The sequence below is a fragment of the Melospiza melodia genome, chromosome 4, assembly GCF_035770615.1.
Source record: "Melospiza melodia melodia isolate bMelMel2 chromosome 4, bMelMel2.pri, whole genome shotgun sequence".
Lineage (NCBI taxonomy): Eukaryota > Metazoa > Chordata > Aves > Passeriformes > Passerellidae > Melospiza > Melospiza melodia.
In genome coordinates, this window is record NC_086197.1 from 12132675 (window position 1) to 12151799 (window position 19125).

Sequence of the window (19125 nt, forward strand, 5' to 3'; positions counted from 1 at the left end):
GCTTACTTTAATTGTATGGGAATGCAACCTGTTGCCATGCTTGAAGTGACTGTTTTCTAGAAGTCAGTGGTGATTTAGAAATGCCTTGGATGTGGGAAAGTGACAAGATCCTGTTTTCATGGAGCTCTGTCCATAGAGTTTGGGTAGCACACTGAAAGCATTGTTCCCCCAGTGGAAATGGGTGGCTGAGAGACATAAGGGAATGAGCCTCCCATGCTGACCAGCTCATTCTGCAGCTACAGCACACTCTGTGTTGATGAGCTGGTTCTCTTTTTTTGGTTTTCAAAAAAACCTTGCTGTGGTGCCCATGAACTCCCTTGGGTACTGGAGACTTGGATTTCTGGAAACCCAGGGCACTGGGAATATTTCTCTGTCTGCTCTGGGGTGCCCTGACCCCCAGGGCAGCACTGACTCTGACCCTCATTCATGGAGAAGGTTTCCTGGACTTCAAGATAGACTGGAATCCACTAAAGTGTGAAAGAGATTATAGAAAGTAGTGTAGATGTATCACTTGGTGAGAAATTTAGGTTTTGGGAGTTTTAGTGTGTTGTGGATGGAAGCAAGATGGAGGGCACAGGGTGTCATCCTGGGTTTCCTTTTCATTCTTCTTCCTCCTTTTTCTCCATGGGTTTGGGTGGCATTTTGTAATTGGGCAGAAAAGTCCCCATTGGGGGCTCTTTGGGATCAGCTATTGGGTTAAAAGGGAAAATAATCCAGGTGCCAGTTCTTAATTGGATAGTTTGGTCTTAAAAGACCTTGTAACCAGAGACTGTTGGCCATTTTGTGCCTTGTTGCCAAACTCACAGCAGTGAGACTGTTTTCTTGATAAGAAATAATCAACACCTGAGTCCAAACATGAACTATTGTCTCAAGTACCTTCAATCCAGACCCAGAGAAACCAATGCCTGGTATCCCCACATGGATTGATGCTGCTCTCTGCCTTCATTTGCAGGTGTGGGACTGGCAGCCATGGTTCTGTCCTTCTGGCTGAACATCTACTACATTGTCATCATTGCCTGGGCTCTCTACTATCTCTTCAACTCCTTCACTTCGGTGAGTCCTGGGTGTGTCTGCAGCATGGCTTTGGCTGTGCTCTGGGTCCTCACTCCCACCTATGGGCAGTGGTTTGTTCATGACCAACAGCAGTCACTAGCTGCTTGCCATTTGTGCAAAGAGCCCTTGTCAGCATCATGTTACACCCTTCCTGAAGAGGTTCATCAGCCCTGGAGGCAGTTTTGTGGTGCTGATGGGTGGTGGTGCTTGTCCTCTGGGGATGATGGTCCTATCCCCTCTACAGGAACTGTTCCTCACTCACTTCAGTCTTTAAAACTCAGCCTGTGTTTCTGTTTTATTTCTAGTGCTGCTCGAATCTGAGCTGCACAATTTCCAGAACTGGTTTTGTCAGGCTTTGTTACATCATTGTCTCATTTCTCAGGACTTGCTCCTTATCTTAATTAGTTCTTGTTCACTCCTCTCCTGATAAATGATCTCCAAGGCATTTTTTTTCTGCTGGGAAAATGATTCAGAAAGTATCTAGACATCTGCTTGTGACTGCCCCTCAGTGTGTGCTTTGGTGCTATAATTTGTAGTGGGTTCCTCTTCCATAGCAAGGCCTTCTACCATACAAGGTTAGACTCACACCCCATATTAACTTCTTGGTAGCTGAATTATTTATTTCAACCCAGAAACTGGTAAGAGTTTCCTTAATGTAAGTCTCTGAGCAACCTGAAGCCTTAAAGAAATCAACTCCATGGTTCAAATGGGATCTTTATAAATTTCATTTAGATATAACCCTGAAATGCTATTGTGGACACTGTACATCCAGTTTTCCTTTTTGTTCCAGCAAAACTTTAAATCTATCAAGACTTTTGCTGAATCATTTCATTTGGCATTCTCAATTGTGTTTCTACCACCAACACCACCTATCACTGTAGGATCCTGGATCTAGAACAGATTTATTGCTGTGGGTGATTAGATGCACCCTCAGGGGCTCCTAAATAAACAGAGGTCTTCTCCAAAGTAACCCATCCCAACTCCACCCTGGGCAGGATGTTTCTCAGGATAAGGCTTTGGCACCTTCAGGTGTTACAGACCCAGGTGGGGACAGTGCTTGTATGTGCATAGGCAGATACAGATATTTGGCTCAAAACCTTTTATTTTACCAGAGAGAATTCCAAATTCCCAAAAGGACCCGAGGTGCAAATGAAAAAGCCAGGCTGATGTCTGTCCCCTGTGCCTCCTAAATTTAACTAAGAGTATTTTGAACTATAATAAGAGCCTAGCCTGCCTTCTGCAGTTCCTGTCTCCTAAAATTTAGAGGAAATGGAGCAGCAACAAACTGCCCCCAGCCTGCTCCTCCTTGTGAGAGCTGTGCAGCTTCTCTAACATGCAGAATTGAAGAGCTGCTGTGCAGCACTGCTCAGCCACCGCCTTTTCTTCAGTGCAGTTAGCAAGTCCTCATGAAATCACCACTGAGGGCGGTGCAGTGGTCTGGGTGGCCACTGGAATGTCACCTCCACCCTTGCAATAGTCACCATTCTGGCAGGATACCATGTTTGAAGGTATCATCTGCTGGAGTGAACTGATTTAGATGGAGCAGTGAAGGCAGCACTTAAAGGCACTCATGGCACAAAGGCACTTAAAATACATATAATATTTTTAAAGAGCATGGCATTCATACTCTCTGAAAAAATTCCTTCACCCAGGGTTTTTCTCCTGGGAAGCTGAAAGGCAGCGAGAGAGGCCTCAGAGAAAAGGAAAACAGCTCTTATCTCATTTGCTTCTCCTGTGTTGTGCTCATGTGGAATGTGTTTGGAGATTTTTTACCCACAGGTGATTGTTTCATTGGATTCTGGTGTGAGTTGTTTTCACTCTTTGGCCAATCAGTGCCAAACTGTGTTGGGACTCTGGAAAGAGTCTCAAGTTTTCATTATTATTTTTTAGCATTCAGTAAGTATATTTTCTGTATTCTTTAGTATAGTATAGTATTCTTTAATATAATATAGTATAATAAAGTAATGAATTAGCCTTCTGATAAGATGGAGTCAGATGCATCATTCTCTCCCCTCGCTGGTGGATCTGCTTTTACAGTAAAGAGGTCTACATTCCTGGAGGAATAGGGATGGATACAAACATCTTCTTAAAGCTTTGTTGAACTGGAGCCTCAGGTCTTATCTGCAGAAGGAAATCCCCCAGAATAGCTGCTCTGCATTTGTCCACACACACTGTGCTTGGGAAAAGAGCTAGCTGCTCATGGAGACATATCTGAGCTGCTTTCCTTGGGCTGGCTCAGCCGTGGCACTGCATGGCCTGGGTGAGTTGTCCTGCATGCGCAGACAGCCCCTGGCACTGCTGCTTCACTGCCTGCAGTGCCAGAGCTGACTGCAGTAACTCTGTAGTGTTATGCTGCTGTCTCACTGCTACCCACAGTGTAAACCTCTCCCAGGAATCCCTTTGTGCTGCTTATAATCAGGGCAGTGGACAGCATCAAACAGCTACTGTCCTGGACAATTTACTCCTGTGCTTGTGTTATAAAAGTCTGTTTGTGTAGACAACCAGTTGCCTCCATTCTCAGGGCCATGTTGCTTTTTAAGCATTGAAGTTGGTGTAAATTAAACATAAGAAACAAATCCCTGCTTATTCTTTGTGCAGTAAATTCCAGCCACTTGTTGAGTGAAGCTAGCAAAAAGCTGTAATGGTTATAAACACAGTATCCCTTGATAGTATTTTAATTTGTAGGTATTAATTATCAACAGTTAATTGGAAGTGGCTTTCTATGTGGGGAATTTTATTGGAGCTACAGTATTGCCCTAATCATATAATGATATTTTTTTCCCCAAAAATCCTTTTACAATTTATCATATTTTTGAAAATTGTTCCAGTATTTTAGCTACAAGGGCATGCCCATCCAGCGGAGCTGCCCATTATCTTTGCAAAAAAAAATATTAAGGGTCTTCAGTTTAGAAGAAGGCAGATTTCACCTGGGAGATATGCCATGAATGGTGACCCTGGTGTCCTTGTTCTGGTGCAGGAGCTGCCATGGCAGAGCTGTGGGAATGCCTGGAACACCGAGCGCTGCTTCTCCAACTACTCCCTGAATGACACCACCAACCTCACCAGCGCCGTCACCGAGTTCTGGGAGTACGTCCCCAGCTGCCCACACCAGGTTTCTCCCTCCCTGTGGTCACTGTGCCTGCCCACCAGGGCCGTGGCTGTGCCTGTGGGCTCTGCTCCTTGGGCAGCCTTGGCAGAAGGGCGTTACAGCCATGGTGGGCATGGGGTGCCCTGTGCAGATGCACGTCAGATGGACCTGCCTGCAAACAGTCTCTCCACCTCTTCTTCACCTCCCTTTGTCCTATAACAATGATCCTCAGTTCCCTCTAGGGATTTGTGGGTTCTCACACCTGTCTGCACCTGGCCTTTCCCCCTCCAGCCACTCTGGGAGCGCCAAATTCCTCAGCCCTTGGTTGTTAGAATTCATCCTGACAGTGTGTCTCCCACCCTTAGGAGGAACATGCACCAGATGTCCGGAGGCCTGGGGGAGCCTGGTGCTGTCCGCTGGCCCCTGGCTGGCACGCTGGCCCTGGCCTGGCTGCTGGTCTACTTCTCCATCTGGAAGGGTGTGGAGTGGACAGGCAAGGTACAGTGTGAGGGCTGGGTCTTTTGGTGCTGCCTCTCATTGCTGTGCCGTCAAAATGTCCTCCAGACTCAATTTTATTTAAGTGTCTATAACTAAGGTTACGGTGTTTAGAGGCAAAATCACAATAGATGCTATTAAATTCCTGACATTTACCTTTCATGGCTGTGAAAATTGCTATGATGTTTATGATAATTTTCATTCTAAGTGTAGAGAATAGCTCTTGCCTGTAGGGTCATGGGTCTGAGCATGCATTCTTTTTGGGAAGAGGCATTTTCAGAAATTACTTATATTTCCCACTTTGGGACAGCCCTTTGAGAGAGCAAAGCTTCTTGTGGCCTCCCACTTCTGACAATCACAGTCTCTTAAATTGCCTCTGGTGGAAAAATCTCCCCATCTCCTTTGACAATTTCCCTGCTGCCCTTTTGATATTGGTGGGAGACATTCAGATGAGAAGCCCATTGTTATTCCCTGTGCAGTGTTCCAGGCTAGCACAGCAGAAAGGTAATTGCTTTGTTTAGTGAAACAGCAGCACTGAGATGCTGGGATGTGTTATTTAGAGCACAGCATGGTGCAGCCAGACACTATTATGAAAGGAATAATCTAGAGGAGAGATCAGAAAGAAGCACTTCAGGGGTAGGTCACCTAAGCTGTTAACTTCCCCAGTGGCTCTCAAACAGGCTTTAGCTACACAGCCACAGCAAAGCCCTGGTGATTACTGGTGTGGGCTCTGTGATGAGGGATGGCACATACCCATAAGATACTGAAACAGTGCTGAAAAGAAAGCAGTGGAATCAAGACAACTTGTTTTGCTTCATGCACTGGTCTAGAGAAACACCAGCTTTAGCTCTGCAAAATAAGGATATGATGACTTAAGGGGATTACTTCTGTGGGCTAAAATTATCCCTGTGCAAGTCCCTTGTCTTTGGGCATTTCATCCAGACTTCAGCATGCTACTTTTGTGATTAGTGTGTCCTTGTGTATCATTGGCAGGGAGAAACCTCAAACAGCCAGAAACGTTACTAGCATGGGAAGGGGGGACAGAAAATGCAAGGAAAAGCTGCTGAAATTGGCTGTGCTTGGGAGCCTGTCCCCCTCACAGGAGAACATGCCAGACTCAATGTCACCATGGGCAGGAAAGGTCTGGTGGGCTGATGTCTTCTCTCCCATGGGGTCTTTTTCAGGTGGTGTATTTCTCAGCCACCTACCCCTACTTCATGCTTTTCATCCTCTTGTTCCGGGGAGTCACGCTGCCAGGAGCCAAGGAGGGGATCCTCTTCTACCTCACACCTGACTTCAGGAAGCTCTCTGACTCCGAGGTTTGTAGCCTAGTGAGGAAAGATCTTATCTCCCAGCTGTCTCTGCTTTAGGCTTCCTCAGGCACTTCCCATGAATATTGTAACTACTTAAAATAACTCTAGATTAACCCTAGAGTCATGACCCTTGTCCCATAGGGCTGAGACAAAGCTGAGGAAAAGATCCTTCATGGGTGGAAATCTGTGCAGCAGCTCTGCTGTACCAGGCAGAGTTATCCACAGGGTATGTGGAGTCAGAAGTTATCCTGACAAAGGCACCTCCCCTCCAGGCTGAGAATGCCTCATTTCAGTGGCTGTTCTGGTGGTCCCAGAGAAAGGATGATGTGCTGCTGGCATGGGGGCCTCACAAGGAGCACAAGCACAGCAGTACACACAGCAGCAGTTTTTGAAAGTGCTTAAGTGATGAGTTAATGTGTTCTTAATGTGTTCTTGGTCACTGACAGCAGAGAGGAGACCCAGCAGGAACAGGGATTCTTGCAAAAATGAAGTTTTACAGGATACACAGACTCTGTGTTTTTCAGCAGCAACACTCCAATGGTTCCAAAGTCACCAGTCATGTGTGAGTGGGGACAGCTGGAGATTTGTCACTTTCCAGTGAGGGTCCCAATGATCCATCTTTCAGGACACTCTCTGTAACCATACTACCAACTGCATTGGCTCTAATGCAGGAAACAGGGTTCTCAAGACCAGAAGAGTTGTGTAAATACTATGCAATTAAGAAAAAAGCAGTCTGTCTCTTTTTCTTGAACTTTCTCAGCTTTACCCACTTAAGGCACGGGGACCAGCTTTGCAAGCTGTCCTCTGCAGTTTGCACATGTTATTTCTGTGTTGGAAAATCAAAGACACACTAGTGGAAGAGAAATGGAGGGTGTGAGAGAAGGATGTGGGTCTCTGAGTGGTGCAGCATCCCTTGGGGACACATGTGAGAAAGCAAACACACACACAGACTCAGACAATGCAAGAGACCCTTCTGATGTGCACAGGACACTGTTCAGAAATGCATGACTTTTCCTGCATCTACATCATCCCACTGGAGGGCATGTCTGATGCTGGGCCAGACTGCACTTTGATACACTTGACACATGGGAAGGATGCAGATTCCCTACCTTCCAGTACAGAAAGGGCCCTACAGAAAAGCCCTGGAGAGGGGCTTTGGACAAGGCCATGTAGTGATAGGACAATAATGGGTTTTAACTGAAAGAGAATACCTTCAGATTAGATGTTAGTAAGAAACTCTTGACTGGGCCCTACTAGCAGGGTTCCCTCAGGTCCTGGCCACCCCAGTGGGCTGGACGTCCAAGCACTCAGCTCCACAGTCTGCACTCAGTCCCCCTGTACATCCAAGCACTCAGCTCCACAGTCTGCCCCCAGCCCCCCTGTACATCCAAGCACTCAGCTCCACAGTCTGCACCCAGTCTCCCTGTACATCCAAGCACTCAGCTCCACAGTCTGCCCCCAGCCCCCCTGTACATCCAAGCACTCAGCTCCACAGTCTGCACTCAGTCTCCCTGTACATCCAAGCACTCAGCTCCACAGTCTGCACCCAGTCTCCCTATATATCCAAGCACTCAGCTCCACAGTCTGCACTCAGTCTCCCTGTATATCCAAGCACTCAGCTCCACAGTCTGCACTCAGTCTCCCTGTATATCCAAGCACTCAGCTCCACAGTCTGCACCCAGTCCCCCTGCAAACCCTGCACTGTGCTGCTGCAGGACATGCACCTGCAGCATGGAGTCCCCTTCTGCTGCACTCCTCTTCTGGCTCCTTCTCTGCAGGTCTGGATGGATGCAGCCACTCAGATCTTCTTCTCCTATGGCCTGGGGCTGGGCTCCCTCATTGCTCTGGGCAGCTACAACACTTTCCACAACAACGTCTACAGGTCAGTGGGTTTTCTCCACCCTCCTGTGTGGCTGGGACTCCTCATGGGTGAGGCAGGGGGTTGTGGTGAGCCTGCCTGATCTCTGCTGTCCCCTTGCTGGCACCATGCAGCCATGGGGACACACTGTGATCTCTTCAGAGGGGCTCCCTGCCTACTCAGTGTGTCACCTGTGCTACCTGTCCAAGGCACAGGACCAGCTATCCACAGGGCCTGGTCTTTTGTTTACCCCACCCTCTGCTCTTGGTGGGACCTGCAGGTGGGGTTTTTTCTCTCTTTCTCTCTTCCAGAGACTCCATTATTGTCTGTTGTATAAACTCCACCACAAGCATATTTGCAGGGTTTGTTATTTTCTCTATCATTGGCTTCATGTCACACATCACGAAGAAGTCGGTGTCAGAGCTGGCCTCCTCAGGTAAGCAGAAACCCAGGTTCAAATGCAACAGCAACCTGTGAGAACCATTTGTGTGGGCTGTTCTTGTTCTTTCCTGACTAGGTGTGCTGAAGTTTTATTTTGCTGTAGTGAAATATTTAGGCCATTTACTTTCTGAAACCTTTTTATGGAGAATAGATACTACCTATGTTTTCAGAAGATGTGATCAAAATTTAGAGTCCCTTTTGCATGCAAGATCTTGAGACTGTGATCTCAGAATAATGTTTTAACCAAGATAGGACTGTGTCTTTCTGCACGAAGACATATTTTGAAATTGCTGTCTTTCCAGAGAAAGCTTTTATCTCAGGAAACAGCCTTTTGTGATGGGGAGAAAAAAAAAGCACCAGGAAAATTATAACCAGCTCTGAATATCAGTTTATTTTTCTAGCAAATGGTGCTCCAGCTCCATTTGGTTGCAATAATTTGATTACTTGTTTGCAGGAGTTGTTTCTCCAATCCTGTCCCCTCATCTTGCCCCCATGCCTCCCACCAAGCTGGTGTGTCACAGCCACAAAGGAACAGGTGTTCCTAGCTCCTATATAAAAACCCCTGAATCCTTGGCTGTAATTTTTGTCTCTCTATTCAACTGTGGCACTTATCTCAGACTTGCCATCCAATGCTTTGTGAACATGGGCTCATCCCCCTTTTCCTTACTGCAGGCCCTGGACTGGCTTTCCTGGCCTACCCACAGGTTGTCACACAGCTGCCCTTGTCCTCACTCTGGTCAATCCTCTTCTTCTCCATGCTGATGATGCTGGGTCTGGACAGTCAGGTGAGACAACTCAGGGACAAAGTGGAGGAAGATGCAAAAATGTCTTCAGGTACAATTGTGGTGTCCCCTTCTGCACTTGGGACAGTGCTGAGCTGAGTGGGTTTTTGCTCTCTCAAGGTGTGAAGGCTGTGCTTTCCTGCAGCATTTTGGCATTGCTGTTGATGCCAGCAACAATGCAACCCTGAGCAGAGCTGCAGCTCCCTGGTCTGGTCCATAGGTTAGCAGGAATAGATCCTGGCAGAAGGAAGGAGTCATGCCTTGGAAAAGGCTGTGCCTGGGTACCCTGACTGCTTTGCCATCTTATCTAGTTTTACAAGATACTCGAGGGGGAAGAAGTTAGATGTAGCAAAAGGTCTCTACCCTGCCCCCTCAAAGCCCTCACAAAACAAACAAAAACCCATTATCTCTGCATTTTTACAAGTGGTGATAGGGTTTTTTTCTGATAATTCAGCATAAAAGTAGCTACCCAGTAAAGCAGTGAATTGCAGCATGCCTTCCTTTTGAGTGTATAAAAATCAAAGGTTCCTGCAAAAACCTGCACTTGGTCTGTCATATCTGCCCTTTTCCCCCCCCATGCTTTTCCCTAGCAGCACAAACCACCAGCACAAAATAGATGTTCTCTTGGATTAAAGGCAGTGTTCATAAACCCAAGCCTACTTCACAATCAAACTCAAACCTATTCCTGAAATGTCACACCTGGTTTCCAGGAAAATGTAATCAACCAAACCTGGTTTCCAATCATGTCACACTGTCATATGCATTTTATAAAGCTCCTGAATGCATTACCACAGACATTATATAGGAAAAAAAATTAAAATAATACCTGAATGTTCTGAAAGAAACTACATTTACAGAAAAAAAAATTATCTGCATGGATTATTCACTCAGTGCTGGTAAATGGAGACATGACAATAAGCCCTCTAAGCACTCTGTGTGGAATTTATTTGCTGCATTTGCTTCTGAAATACCTCTTGAAATTCTCCACGTCCCTTCTGACAGCCAGTTTCAGAGGGCAGACAGTCTGTTGGGAGGCTCTCATTGCCTGGAGGAAGAGGCTGGGGTGGGGGGAATGAAGCATCAAAAGGAAAACAAGCTTTTAAATAGCACAGCTAAATACATGTGAAGCAGCTTTCTGTCTGCATGCTGGAGCTCTGCCTCATTCAAACACACCAGCAACAGCATGGCAGCTTCTGCATGTAAACCAGTGAGCACAGGCTGCTACAGTGGCTGCAGTTCCACATGCATTTTGGAGCATTCAGTTAAAACAAAACAAAACAACAAAAAAAGGTTTTTCTACGTGCTGATTGCATATCCTTTGTGGCATTTGCAGATGGGGAGCAAGCATTGTGTCCTGCAGGTGCAGCACAGCTCCAGCTGCTCTTGCTGCCTGGCTGCTCCTGTGGGATGAGTGACCTGTGCTGACAGACACCTCCCTCCTGTGCCTTGGTGTTCCCTCTGCTCTGATCCATCCAGGCTTCAGCTCTCTCCCATCCAGAACCTCTTTCATAATATCCTAGTACTTCCTTTTGACCTAGCAGTTTCCAGGTCAGGCATTTATTGCTCAGGGGAGCTGGCAAGCCTTGTGACTGCCAGCCCTGTGTCTGTCCCATGTGAGGCTGCCTGGCACACGTTGGTCATGAGGATTTCCAGCTGCCAGCAGTGAGACCACTCTTGTGGCTCCCAAGCCCAGATTACTGCACCCAGCAGCTTGTGTAATGATTAGGCCCCTAAAGAGGAAAAGGAGCAAAAGAGACAAGTTAATGGAAATAAAATGCTTGGGAAAGAAGTAATATCATGAAGAAGAGAAGAATGCATGCTAAAAAATGTGGCTGGAGAAGGTTGGTGGGAAAAGGAAACCTTTTTGGAAAGCAGATTGCAGTGGCAAGAACAGGAGGCACCAGAGCTCAGCTCCATGCCACTCTGAAAGCAGCATGCTTTCATTCAGGTGCCTGCATGTGCAAGCAGCCAAGGTTTGGTCTGTAAGCTGGGAAAAGTGAGCCCCATGCCAAGCACTTGCAGTCCCTGGAGTGGAAAGGTAAACCTCCTCCAGGCTGCATCCCCTGTGAAGTCTGAGGCTGTCATGAGGCAATTTTCAGTAAATGGTATGAAGGCCATTGCCAGTTCCATGGCTAGAAAAAGCAATATACAATCATTTGTTTCTCCACCTTCTCCATTACACAGGAGCTTAATTTTGATAGGAGACAAAGAGAATTCAACTGAATTTGTAGCCCTGTTCCTCACCACCCATCTCCCTGTCTTTCTTTCTATGCACTCCCTGATTTTGATCATTCCTCCTGCACCAAAGGGCTGTCAGCTTTACTCTGTCCAATTTTCTAAGGCATCATTTTCTTTGCTCCTTTTCTGCTGGACACCACCCTGTGCTCATGACCAAGGCTGCTCCCCTTCAAACGCATTTGTCTTTCTGGTCTCAGATCCCCTGCCCTGCCATGGCTCTGGCAGTGCCTGCCCATGCATCCATGTGGAAGGAATCTCTTCCAGCAGAGATTTTTTTAGTCATGCCATCTCTTCAAACTGTGGTGCCAGCTCAGTCCTGACTCTCCCAGACAAGAAGCCAGGTGGGGTGGGGTGAAGCACTCACTGTCAATGGCTTTAAAGGCATCTTAACCCATGCATGAACAGCAAGAGATGCTTTAATGGCACTTGTGTCCAACATAAAAAGCTGAGCTCATTCAAAATTCAAGTGTAAGCAGTGGAGCTTTGATGCTCTGGGAATACTGGCTTTCCACGTGGCTATAAAGCCCTGGGCATGCACATCTCCCTTTGCCATGCTCTGCCCACAGAGCAGTGTGCACACAGTCAGCAGTGTGCAAGCTCTTCCACCATCCCTGCCCAGCTACAGGCTGTGGTATTCAATGCCCTCTGAACAGAGAGAAGCTGTGAGAAAAGCAGAGAAGAAGGGAAAACAATTCTTAGCTCTGCTTACTACTCCTATTGTTTTACACACGTAGAATGTGTTAGAGAATTATTTACCTAAAAAATTTAGCAATTAAATTCTACTAAAACTTATTTTGTTTCCTTAGCCAGTCACTCGAAACTGTGTCCTGACTGTCAAGAGACAGTCATGAGTTGTTAGTTAGTAGTAAGTATTTCTTTAGTATTCTTTGTGGTATAGATAGTATAGTATAGTATCTATATTATACTATACTATCTATAATACATCCTATAGTATAGTATAATATCCCTCTTTAATACAGTTATAATGTAATATGGTACAGTTTTAATAAAACAAATATTCAACATTCCAAAACCATAAAATCAAATACTAGTCATTTCCCTGCATTGGGGTACCTAATTTTGCTATAATAGGCTCAGGCACTCCATTTTTTTTTTCACACACCTTCCCAACCCTCTGCTGCTCTTTTTGATCTATATCTCCACCTTCACTCTAGGGCATTTTCTTCTTCCCAGGGACAGGGAAGTCCCTGGCATCGAGAAGTGATGAAACCACTTTAATTTTCATTGCACTGGCTTGTACATTTGCTCAGCATGACCAGGGAAGCCAGTTTGCTGCCCTCATAAATTCCCTGGGTTATTGCTAGAGGCAAGATGTGCTCTCTCAGAGAGAGGGTATGTTACCTGTAGTTTCTGGGAGCAAGATACAAAAGTAAATCTCACAATTTATCAAGGGATAGGAGAGAAGAACGCACTTCACAAGGGCAGTCAAACTGCCCTTGTGCCAGAAGGCAGAAGTAGAAGGAAAACTGGAAGGCAACACTCATGGGGATTTTGTTCTGTGTTATGGTGCAGACAACTTTATTACACTGTGGCTGGTGCAGCTCTGCTCAAACCATCCAGGGATTTCCACTTCTGGAAAGATGATGTGCTGTGAAGATGGGCTTTTGGTGTGCTACATGCATTTAATGTTGTGTGTTGAAAAAGTGAAATGCAGTCAAAGACTGGGTAATCAGAGATGTTGTTATTTACACGCACAAAGGACTGGGTAATACAGGTCCTTATTGAGCATTTACATCATTGAACAGCACAAGGGCTGCTGCCACAGGCTGGGAAGAGGAAGAAGAGGAGAGCAATAAAGGTCCTGCACATGTCCCAGCAGCTGCCAGACACACAAGTGTGGCACAGGGCCTGGCAGCCTGGGGAGCGGGGCAGTCATGGGGAGGCCTAGAGAGCTTGTGGGAAGGAAGAGGAGGCTTTGTATGAGAGGCAAAAGGCAGAGATTTAGCTGAGCTATTTGTAAGTATTTAACTTAATATTTACAGTTGGTGCTCCTAGCTCAATCTATATTCAGTGGGGAGAGAGATAAATTTTCAGAAGATGGTTCAGACCAACTTTGTGCAGAGATGACTCTTTCTTTTCTAGAGTCTGCAGAGTCCATAAGGTTCTCAGCATTGAAGTTAAATGTGTGCAGGTTAAGTTACTTATATATATATATCCTCAGATATATATATATAAAAGTATATATATACAAAAATATAAGTATATATATATACTTATATATATAAAAATATAAGTATATATATATACTTATATATATATAAATATATATACACAGTTATATATATATCATCAGTGTATGCCTTTTCCCACAGTTCTGCACTGTGGAAGGGTTCATTACAGCCCTGATGGATGAGTACCCTCGAGTCCTAAGAGCCAGGAAGAAGGTCTTCATCGCAGTAGTCTGCTTCATCTCTTATCTCATCGGATTCTCCAACATCACCCAGGTACAGATGGCACAGGCTGTGATTGTGCCTCCATTCCTGACTCCTTTCTGGCCACTTGGCATGTCACAGCACCAGCAAAACTTTGGGACAAGTGACAGCATTTCCCCTATTCTGAGTGAAGTGTTTTGCTCATCACTGCTACATCTCAAGTGACTTAGCATGCATCCATAATTTTTACCATCATCCTATTGTCAGTCTGGCCTGTTTTTCTGCTATTTGCAATAAGAACTCAAGCCAACAGAGCCCAAATTTAGGGAATGCTTACTTCAAACAGTTAAGAAAACACAAAGAAAACCTATCTGTTGGGGGCTTGAACGTCTGGAGCTGAAGCTGAGGTTCTTGTGAGGGGAGGTGAGGGCTGAATGGTCTGGAGACCATTTGTGGAGCTGTGTGGGTTCATGAGGAGGCAAGGCAAAACTCCAGGGAGAGGCAGAGCAGGCTGAATTGACTCCTTCTAAAGCAGAGAAATAGAAGAGATCCCAGTAATTTCTTTTCTCCTCATCCTGGGCTATGCCTGAGCAGGCTGGCTAATTGTCTGCAAGAGCGCATCAGTTTTGCTGCTGAGAACCAGACTCCAGTAGAAACATTGCCACAGTGGCTTTACTGTCCAAGGAAATAGGCATTCAACCAACAGACATGGACAGTAGCAATCCAAGCTGCTGGCTGATATTGTTGATCATAATCTATAACTGAACTCCTTGACCCTGTTTTTGTCTTTTCAGGGTGGCATTTATGTCTTCAAGCTGTTTGATTACTACTCAGCCAGTGGCATGTGTCTTCTTTTTCTTGTCTTCTTTGAGACCATCTCAATTTCTTGGTGTTATGGTAAGCACAAAACACCTTGCTCCTTTGTTTTCTCTGTGGGCAAGCATGGTGACTTACTGAAAAAGCCAAAACCAGTGAAGACAATGACAACTTTGCAGCCAAAAATGGCTTAGATTGATAGCTTCAGAAAATCAGGAATGGAAGGGTGTAATCTTACTTCTCCAGGCCCTCACAAAACCTCAGCACAAGAGGACATCAGGAACATGGAAGCTGTTAGCATGAGTTTGTGTCCCACTACTCCATCCCTTCCAGCTAATTCTTATCATGCCACTCTGTCACCCTCTTGCTGTGCCTGGCCTGTGCTCTGCCAGGAGAAGAGGTGAATACCATGGTGCAGAGATGGGGTTTTCTTTCAATACTCATTTCTTCTTGTAGGTGTGAACAGGTTTTACAGGAACATTGAAGAAATGATTGGCTACAAGCCTTGCATCTGGTGGAAGATCTGCTGGGCTTTCTTCACCCCTCTTGTCTGCCTGGTAAGACCTGGGGAATCCTCTGTGCAGGAGTGGGTCTAGAAAGATCTCTAGTGCAGGTCTGGTACAAGGGGGTCCCAGGCAGACTGGAGATAAGTAAAATGATACAGAAGCCTCTTTCATTCTGCCTGCTGGAAATCACCCATAAAAGTTCTAGATGATTGCTTTTAATCTAAATGAGGCTATCAGTTCTTTTTTCCTTTTTTTTTTTTTTTTTTTTTTTTTTTTTTTGAGATGTAAGATGATAAGCAAAATAATGTGATGTTTTAAAAAGCTGTTATCAGTTCTGGCTTTCAGCTACTCCAGCTTCAGCCTCTGGCAGGCTTATGAGAACAAAAGCTATGACGAAATGCAGGATAGCTGACTGCAGAGCAGTTTGGCCTGTGCAGGTTCCTGCCCTCCCAGCAGAAGCAGTGCAGGGAGTGGTGTGATATGAAGACTGATACCAGCTGTGAGGATGCTGTTTGCTTGCATAGGAGCTGCTGTGGAGGCACTGCTTGTCTGAGTAGTCTAGGGAAGAAGGAAATATGGAGTGTTCCAATTCCAGCTTTTTGGAAAGCTTAGGTTATCTTATCCAGCTCAGAATAAGAAGAAATGATATGAAATGACCAGTTGGTGGGCTGAAAGAATCAGACTAATGAAAAGAGCTGTTGGGAGCTAAGAAGGTAATGAAGGAAGGAATGGTGGGACCCTGATTTTGCACTTTCCCCTGCAATGGCTGGTGTTCTTTTCTAGGGTGTGTTCCTCTTTAGTGTGGTGGAAATGACCCCTCTGACTCTGGGCAAATACGTCTACCCCGTGTGGGGCCAAGGCATCGGGTGGCTCATGGCCCTGTCCTCCATGTTTCTGATTCCAGGGTACATGCTCTACTCCTTCTTCACCTCAACAGGGACCCTCCGGCAGGTAGGAACAGCTTCACCTCCCTCTGCCCAGGGTGAGCTCCTCCCTGAACTGAACCTGGACCAAGCAGAGCCTGGTCCTGCTCTGACAGAGTGATCAGAGTGCACCAGGTTGGTGCTGCAGGAGCTCTGTGCACCATCTGCCCCAGGAGAGAGGGAGGGCTCAGATCAGCCTCAGTGCACTGAACATCTCTTGAGTATCTCTTTGGCATGGAGTACTGGAGCAATGGAAGAGTTTGGGGAGAAATCCTTGAGGTTTCTTGACCCAGAGAAATCCCAGCTCCTGAGGATTCCTGGCTATGAGCATTTTTACTTGGCACTCCTCAGCAGGGAATCAGCACCTCCAAGCCTGAATCCTAAAATGTCTCAGGCATTCTGCTAGCAGCAGAAACAAGCCCAGGGGTGCTTCATGGGTGCTTTGTCATGTACCTTTCAGAGAACACTCAGTGACTGAGGCATTAGGAAGCAAGAAAGACCTGCAATACCCACCACCTTAGTCTTGTTTAAAACATTTTCTTTAGTAATTTGAGCAGGATTTTTTAAAGCAGTGAATCATGAGTCTCCATGTCATACCCAGTACTTATTGTTAAGATTTTATGTACAGTGTTGACATTCAGTCTAGAGAGCACTGTGCCCCAAGTCCCTGGCTCAGTGCTTACAGTTGTAAGAAACCACACCAGGAGTGTTGATTTATGGCTTTCCCAGCCCAGCTGGAACAGCAACCAGAAGCCATCTAAATCACACGAGTTTATTTTAGGAATGCTGTATTTTTAACAAACTTTGACTCAAAGAAGTTGTGGCTGGAATTACTGGCCTGAGGTCAGCTTCAGGTTCTCTACCTGAGGTGAAGTCGCAGGTGGATTTGAGTTTTCTTCCTCCCAGCATTCCATTTGGATGGGCTCTGATGTGGGTGAACTGGGTGGGTTAGGGATCTCAGATCTGCTTTCAGTTTCTGGTTTCTCATCTGAAGCTGGGTTTAGGTACTTGTCCTTCCTGCAGGACTCAACCCAGGGCGTTATGTCAAGCCACTTCATTGATTTGGGGTTGAAGGCCGACTGAATTCCAACTGTAGGTCCTTTCTCAGACATTTACAGGGCTCCTTATTCACTCATCATTTAAGCTGGAAAAGGAGGGAAGGGAAGCCTGAAAGTACAGGTATGGGTTCAACCCTTTGCCTAGTCCTAATCCTGTTTCACTGGAGATGGAGAAAGCACACTGCAGCATCTGGGGGAGCCCAAACTGCTCTGGGACCTCAACTCCTCCTGACCAAAGGCTTGTGCCAGTTATATCCATAGTCCTTCCAAAGTGCTGTGTATTCCTGTGCAGCCCCAGGGCCTTGGAGGGAAGCTCTTGAGTGTGTTTCCACCCCTCCCCTCAGCATCTTGTACAAACCATCAGCACCAGTGAGCAGCATGAGTGGCTGATGTGCACCCTCCCTGTCTGACTCTCGACAAACATCACGAGACCCAGACCCCCTCTCAATCATTCATAGACCTAGGAGTGAGCAGCAGATGGCAGCAGGAAGAAAGTAGGCTAATCTGTGTGTGCATGTGTTGATATCAGAGAAACAGAGAGAATTTTTGGCCTCTTATATACACAGATCCTGGATTAATTTGTAATAGAGCTGGAGCTGGAGGGAAATTAGATGCCAATCCTGAATAAAGTGGTTTTGACAGACAGGAAAGATTACAAGTCATTTTGATCCTACTGAGCCTGAATGTTAAAGGGGAAAAAATACAATGAATGGCAGAAGCAGTTCAGTGAACATTTCAGGGAATTCACCCAGAAGCAGGCACTTCAGTGGTATTGGAGGGTAGGAGTTTGTTCCCCTTTACTGGAAAGAGGTTCTACTTCTCTTAGTGATGTCTGTTCAGGTCAGGCTTAATCCTCCTCTGCATTCTCTTCTGCAGTGCACAGCACCAGTCCCTCCCTGACTGGCAAAAGTGATTCATTCTTTTTCATCACTCCTCATGCTCAATCCACATGCCTCCAGTAATGATTGGCCCCTCCATATTTTCATGGGTTCTTGCTTCACTTTACTCGACTCTCCAATTTCCATTTGATCAGCTCAGGGTGGCAGGAGTTGCTGCTGTGCAAAGGTTTGTGCAGGTGGATGTTCTGATCAGCATCAAAGGCGCAGACTCTAACCTTGTTAACCTGCTGTAGTTACTTAGTAATGCTCTGTAATCAACCCTAATTGAAAAATAGGTCTGCTCTGGAGCCTGTGGCATTGCAGCTCTCTCTTCTTCCTTTGGTAAGGAAAGGTAACAGTTTGCTTCTTATCAGGATGTTTCAGATAAAAGGAGGAGCTGCTGTGCTCTGTGCAGCATCCAAGGAAAGGTGACTCTCAGAGGCTTTTGGGGTACTATCAAATGCTGCTGGAGGAGTCACTGCATGCACCACCCCCTTGCCCTGCAATCAGGGTCACCTCTGAGCCATGTGGCAAGGATCCCACCCCTCACTGCTGTCATGCATGCCCTGGCTGTCCCAGCCCTGGCTGACACAGTCTCTCCTTTCATTCCTGGGCAGCGTTTGCAGCAGATGACCCAGCCCAGGCCAGAGGGGCACGCTCACAACAACGGCCTCCAGCCCAAGACATCCTTGAACGGGAAGATCTCGGACGCCGCCGTGTAGGAGGAAAGCCCCAGCTCCTCGCTCTGCCCTGTAGTTGCTCAAAGCTCCACATTGTCCCTCGAGCTCCTCTGGCACACCTGGCTGTCCCTGGCTCTGCGGTGGCTTCCACCTCCTCTGGTGGAGGAACCTGCTCATGGCTCTTGCTCCTGGCGTGGCTGACCAAGGCCCTGAACCAGCTGCCACCAGGGCATTTTGTGGTGGCCACCCTCATCCTGCACCATCCTGGCCCAGGGCATTGTGTGGTGACCACCTTCATCCTGCCCAGGGCATTGTGTGGTGACCACCTTCATCCTGCCCAGGGCATTGTGTGGTGATCACCTTCATCCTGCAACCTTCTGGTGCAGGGCATTGTGTGGTGATCACCTTCATGCTGCAACATCCTGGCCCAGGACATTGTGTGGTGGCCACCCTCCTCCTGCACCATCCTGGTCCAGGCCCTCCTCAGGGAGAAGCAGCTGGTGCCCACATCATCCTCCTGCTTGAGGAGAGGTGGTGTCTCTGGAGAGCTTAGACTGGTTGTTATCTACTTCTCTGTTTTTCTCACCTTTCCATGTGAATTTC

General features: G+C 46.6%; 1 protein-coding gene across 1 annotated transcript in view; it reads left to right on the top strand.

The window, feature by feature from the left end:
* The window catches only part of LOC134417098 (sodium- and chloride-dependent GABA transporter 1-like), a 42674-nt gene extending 23821 nt beyond the window's left edge, over window positions 1–18853 (top strand). Inside the window, exons 5-16 of the mRNA XM_063153910.1 lie at window positions 953–1053; window positions 4031–4140; window positions 4507–4639; window positions 5821–5955; window positions 7728–7831; window positions 8119–8243; window positions 8921–9033; window positions 13602–13733; window positions 14456–14558; window positions 14934–15034; window positions 15767–15934; window positions 18460–18853. Of these exons, the coding sequence (XP_063009980.1) occupies window positions 953–1053; window positions 4031–4140; window positions 4507–4639; window positions 5821–5955; window positions 7728–7831; window positions 8119–8243; window positions 8921–9033; window positions 13602–13733; window positions 14456–14558; window positions 14934–15034; window positions 15767–15934; window positions 18460–18564 (1430 nt within the window). The 3' untranslated portion in view covers window positions 18565–18853. The remainder of the gene's footprint in view (window positions 1–952; window positions 1054–4030; window positions 4141–4506; window positions 4640–5820; window positions 5956–7727; window positions 7832–8118; window positions 8244–8920; window positions 9034–13601; window positions 13734–14455; window positions 14559–14933; window positions 15035–15766; window positions 15935–18459) is intronic.
* The last annotated feature ends 272 nt before the right edge of the window (window positions 18854–19125 follow it).